Raw genomic sequence first — 6,000 nt, 5'->3', positions numbered from 1 at the left:
AGCCGACCAAAGCCTTGTGAGTGGATTTGGTAAACGGAAACTGAAAGAAGCCCGTCGTATATATGTATATATATGTATGTATGTGTGTGTGTGTATGTATGTTTGTGTGTCTGTGTTTGTCCCCCCCCCCAACATCGCTTGACAACCGATGCTGGTGTGTTTACGTCCCCGTAATCTAGCGGTTCGGCGGAAGAGATCGTTATAATAAGTACTAGGCTTACAAAGAATAAGTCCTGGGGTCGATTTGCTCGACTAAAGGCGGTGCTCCAGCATGGCTACAGTCAAATGACTGAAACAAGTAAAAGAGTAAAGAGTATGCTGTTCGAAAGGTATTTGTATAAAATTTCATTAAAAGATACCCGTTTTCTTGAAAGAAAAAAGTCGGGTAAATTTTCCGAAACTCCTTTCCCCACCCGATCGGAAAATTTCTTTTAAAAAAAATCATTAGATACTCAGAATTTACAGTCCCTAAGCGGTATTAGTTGAAAATTTTGTTAAAAACAAATCGGGATCAGGGGACACAAATCTGTAGTGAAATGAAAAAAGAACTTCCAAAACTGAGCAGGGGGAAATAACTCATTTGTAGCCATTTTTCTTCGTCCAGCGCTATGGAGCTTATCGTAAAGTTATTTGATATAGGATGTGTCAAGTTCGGGAATTTTACTTTGAAAAGTGGTATTGAAGCACCGATTTACTTTGATTTCCGAATACTAGTGTCTTTCCCGCAACTTATGGTAAGCTGATTATACTTTGTTAATAGTATGGAAAATCGTTAAGCACGTTTGTTTTCCACGCTCTGAGAGCAAATTCCGCCGAGGTCGACGTTGCCTTTCATTCTTTTGGGGTCGATAAAATAAGTCCCGGGGGTCGATGTAATCGACTTATTATTCCTCATAACTTGCTGACCTTTGTGCCAAAATTTGAAATCAATATATTAACACCGAACTATTTAATTTTTGTCCTTTATATTTCTACTTTAAGCACCCTTCACAACTTCTTTATTTATTGGAGTTTTCTGCTATAATCGTATGAATTCCTGAATGTTGAACACAAATTCACAAAAGTTTCCTGAAAATTCCCATAAATTAAAAAAATGTTATGAGGTGTTATGTGGGTACTTTAAATCCTCGTGTGTCATTTTGCAACACGTGCTTTCGGAGTTGATCTCAATTTGTAGTACCTTAGAGAAAAATGTTTCGGCGGAATTCTGCTTAAAGCACACCGACACCCCACAACTTTTTCATTTTTAGGAATTTTCAGAAAATTTTTGCGAATTTCTGTTTTTCACAGTGGACTTAATACAACAAAGAAAGATCGCCTTTGGGCGATCGGCGATCTTTCGTCTCTAGTAGACCTTTCCGTCGATTTCCGTAAAAAACTTCTTTTTTTTTTACATATGGGCTTGCGGGAACTTTTGAAGTAATGTAGAAAATGTAGAAAATAATGAGGTTGACTCAATGGAATAATGACTGATCGAAGATATAGACAATTTTTTTTTATTTAATCGTTATACATGCCTTGTCGACTGCTACTGTGCAGCCTTAATATCTCTGTTGATGTGACGATGGTGAAATGGTAAGAAAAAGACGGGAGAGTTATAAAATGAAGAGGAGATATTCTTCTCATGAGAAAAGAGTTGCATGCAAAGGAAAAGCGCGCCGAAAAGGCTTTGAGCAAAAGGCTTCGTTTCACGTTACTACGATCGACACAGTTTTAACCCTACCCGTCTAGCCTCAGGGTGGCATCACTCAGATGCTACAACAATGCGAGGAGGCGCATTGTGACCAGCGATATGTAGCAAAAGTTTTAAGTCAAACGGAAAACACATCAATTGACTTAGCAAAGCCATGTTGATTCTTAAGTTTGGATGAGTTCGTGTGCCCTGGGGAGAAGAGGAATTTGGCATTTTGGAACTGTCCCTTCGTCTCAAAACAACACAAATCACTGTACCGACTAGACTGTCGGATGTTGCTACATATCGCTGGTCACAATGCGCTTCCTCGCATTGTTGTAGCTTCTGAGAAGCTTTTTCGATAAAAAAAATTTTTTTTAGACGAAAAGGTGTGTGATTTAATGGAGATTCGGCTGCTGTTTCTAGTACATTCCATTACCACCTTCCTAATTTCTTTGTCACTTTCACATGTATTGATGTTTTTCAATAGTTTTCTCCCCATGAATACATTTTGTTTTGAGGATGCTTATATCACAGCAATGGACCACATTAAACTAATACATCTGTTGTTTACACACCCGTCTTCGTCTTATGTTTTTTTTGTAAATTTTCACTATATGTTTGTGTATATAGACACACACATAGCAACCTTCTTGTAATTGATAAATATGTACCCTATTGAGTAATCCTTCAGTTTAATGTAAAATTGTTTTTATTATGATTTGACTTATAAACGAACATTAATATATAGTATCATCATTTTAATGTCCGCTTGGATCTTTTCGCTTTGACCGGCATATTTTTAAAATAATTTCTTTGTAACTTAAAAATTTTAAACTTCGTATACTGGTAGAATGTGTTTATAAAACATCTTTTTCTCTTGGCTTTATTGTGAAAATTCTGTAGTTTGTAAGATATTTGTTGTTTATTTTCTTGCAATCAATGACGTCTATTGAGGTGAAAACGATTTCTGCCGTAGTGTGTCAACAACATTTTCTGGCGGTGTCATATGAAAATGTCCCTGTTATTTATGACATTTCATATCAGTTACGTTCGTATGAATAAAATTTAATTAATAAAAGTTTAATTAAACTTTTATTAATAAACACATATTCTAAGTTCACAACATATGCAGTTTTAATTTTCCTCTCTGTTGCACAGATGCACACATTACATATTATATATTCGTTTAAGAAACAGATTGGGTTTATTTACATTTCTGAAGAAAAAAAGGCGGTTAATATAGGGCGTTACGATTATCAGAAAATCAAAAAAAAAATGTGTGTAATAGGTGTAAAACAACTTCCTATGAACGAATATGAAAAAAAAAATTCGCGCACGCGAAAGGGGGGTGGGGGAGAGGCCTCGGAAAATTCACATCGGGAAGTTCCGAAAGTGTCTGAGGGGCTGACCCGGGCACCAAAACAAAAAAAAAATAGTGTAATATGTGTAAAACAACTTGCTCTAAACGAATATGACAAAAAAAATGCGCTCTCGCGAAAGAGGGGTGGGGAAGAGGCCTCGGAAAATTTATATCGGGAATTTCCGAAAGCGTCTGAACCGGGCACAAAAACAAAAACAAAAACAGCGTAATAGGTGTAAAACAACTTGCTCTAAACAACTTTTCTTAAACGAAAAAGGCGATGTTTCGTTTGTCGTACGAAACTTCGCCGATTGAAATGCAATAGATCGATACTAGGATCATAATTTATGGGTGGACACTAAAGAGGGAACGGTTTTGTTATCCAGCTCTGTTTACGAGTGACCCCTCATTTTATGGTCACAGGGTAAAGCCAAGAGAAAAAGATGTTTTATAAGCACATTCTATCAGTATACGAAGTTTAAAAGTGTTTAGTTACAAAGAAATTACTAAAAAAATCTGCCGGTCAAAGCGAAAAGATCCGTCCGCTTTTCTCTGCTCACATGGGTTGAAGTGGAATTTCTACAGCAGGATACCCTTCCTATCACCAACCCTACCTGTTTCCAAGTAAGGTAATGTTTTTCCATCAGAGATGTTTTGCTTGGAAACAAAGGACAGTGTTGCATGATGATGACACTTGTTTACAACTATCATTTGATGTCAAGGCAAGGAGACTAATGCACATGCATAGACATGTATATAAACACACACACACACATACTCAGACACAAATACTTCCAAATCCACTCTCAAGGCTTTAGTCAACCTAGAGCTATAGTTGAAGATACTTGCTCAAGGTGTCACACAGTGGGACTGAACCCTGAACCAACCATGTGGTTAGAAAGCAAACTTTTTACCACACAAACACACCTGCCGCTCATGTATACATGCATATATATCTATATGCATGTGGGTGTGTGGATGTCTCCATGTTATATGATTTGCTAGTTGTAAATAAATCTCACTGTCATAAATCTCACTGTCATTTGATGTTGAAAATTTCCCTCAACAAATTTCATCCGACTCATGCAAGCAGGGAAATAAGAGCATTAAAATGATAATTAAGATCATGATCATTAATTTTTTCATAATTATTACTGTTTTTATGGTAGAATGAAGTCTCAAGTATGATGTATGAATGCCTTCCAGATGGAAAGAAGGACTTTGCCAGAATATGTGGTGTTCCTTACACTGCACTTCCTTTAGCCACTGTAAGTCTTATAATTTCTACATAATGTTAATTTTGGTTTAGTCCTATTTAATATTGAGTTTTATTTGTTGAAAGGAGTCAGTAACACAATATGATGTTACATCATTCTAGAAATGCATTGATGTTTAACCAGGTTTGAATAACTGTTCCCCCCTCACTGGGGGGAATTTTTGTCTTTATTGTATAGTATTTAGAATATTTTATACATACATTGAAGCATAGCTTGTTTTTGCTTTATGGCGATTCATTCTGCTCAAATATACAACTTCAAAATTCTCTAACATTTTGGGATGTATAAATTGTTGGTTATAGATATTTATTGAAAATAAATTTCTAGTTTTAAATTTATTTAATCAAAAACTATTTATAATTGCTTACATGAGCTAATTTATTCTTTACTATACTTCTCAGTGCATTGCAGTCAATCACAACGTACCTATGTTGGTTAAAAGGAAGGAAGCTAAAGACTATGGGACCAAGAAAATGGTGGAAGGTAATTTTCAACAAAATGACAAATGTTTGATCATTGAAGATGTTGTTACATCTGGAAGCAGCATTATAGAAACAGCTCTGGTATTTTTGACTCATTATTTTTCTATTATTTGTTATTTATTTTATAATCAATAATGTGATTTAAACAAGTTAGTTTTATTCTCTTATGTCTTGCTACTACAGTAAAGAAAAGCAGGTGATCCCTCAATTGAAGGATGTCTGAATTCAAAAACTCTGGACAGCCTATAGTCAGTTATTTTGCCTTAATTACTATACTGTTATCTGTACCTTTTTAATCTGTTTTTGTCTACCTACTTTTGATGCCTCATTTAAGACTTGACTTGCATGAATTCAAGTTCTATATTTAACTTTAGCATGGCATCAAACAGCGTTGTAACAACGATAACTTATTGTTTAAGACAGGTTAATAAATTGTACATAAATTTGATGGAAGAGAAAATGCAGTTCTCATTTTTACTAGATTACAGAAGCTGCATTATTGATAAACCAGAAAGAGTTGATACGTCTTTTCTTTAAGAGCAGCTCAAATTTTCTAATATTGTTCTTGAAAAAGATCAATTTAAGCCCATTAACACATTCTTGCTCAATTGCATTGAAGATAGTTTATTTTGTCTTCTGCTAATTTGGAAGCTGATTTAGCTGTACTAGTCACTTTCTTTTCTTATTTATGTTTCTTATTCACTGCTTGTTGAAGATAGTGGGAGCACTTTATAAATGTTTTTGGTTGCTTGCATAGTTGAGTTCAAAGCCTTGTAGATGTGAAGATCAAAGGGACATACTATTTTAATCCCATATATCCTTCATCTCTATGATATGACTGCAACTTTAATATTTATACACTATGTGTGTGTGTGTATTTGTTGGGAGGGGTGCCTGTGTATTTATATTTTTGTACAAATACTAGTTTACATATACTTTGAGGTTACTTTGCATTTTGTGATAATGAATATCATTATTTGTTTTTAATTTAAGTGTGTATTTAATGTATCCATACATACATATATATCTTATATAAAATAGAGGTGTGTGTGTGTGTATTCACATTTCACGCAAAAACGGCTGCGTGAATTGTTTCCATACTTTGGTTGCATGAATAATTTGACCTTGGATACATAGTAGGGCCTTCAGTGTTTTTTTTATTAAAAATAAATAATATTGCTTTATATATATGATTCATTTCTTTAA

At 34.7% G+C, this 6,000-nt stretch overlaps 1 protein-coding gene across 2 annotated transcripts in view; it reads left to right on the top strand.

Moving 5' to 3' along the window:
- Positions 1 to 534: 534 nt before the first annotated feature.
- The window catches only part of LOC115211853 (uridine 5'-monophosphate synthase), a 98,042-nt gene continuing 92,576 nt past the window's right edge, over positions 535 to 6,000 (top strand). The window contains exons 1-3 of one of the 2 annotated variants that reach the window (XM_029780576.2): positions 537 to 734; positions 4,205 to 4,303; positions 4,714 to 4,875. In XM_029780576.2, coding sequence (XP_029636436.1) covers positions 609 to 734; positions 4,205 to 4,303; positions 4,714 to 4,875 — 387 coding nt within the window. In that variant the 5' untranslated portion in view covers positions 537 to 608. Of the gene's footprint in view, positions 735 to 4,204; positions 4,304 to 4,713; positions 4,876 to 6,000 lie in introns of both variants that reach the window. The other variant, XM_029780577.2, reaches the window with a different exon arrangement.

Source organism: Octopus sinensis, linkage group LG5 (assembly GCF_006345805.1).
Source record: "Octopus sinensis linkage group LG5, ASM634580v1, whole genome shotgun sequence".
Classification (NCBI taxonomy): domain Eukaryota; kingdom Metazoa; phylum Mollusca; class Cephalopoda; order Octopoda; family Octopodidae; genus Octopus; species Octopus sinensis.
The sequence above is the reverse complement of the archived record's forward strand: the minus strand, read 5'-3'. Positions and strand labels throughout refer to the sequence as shown.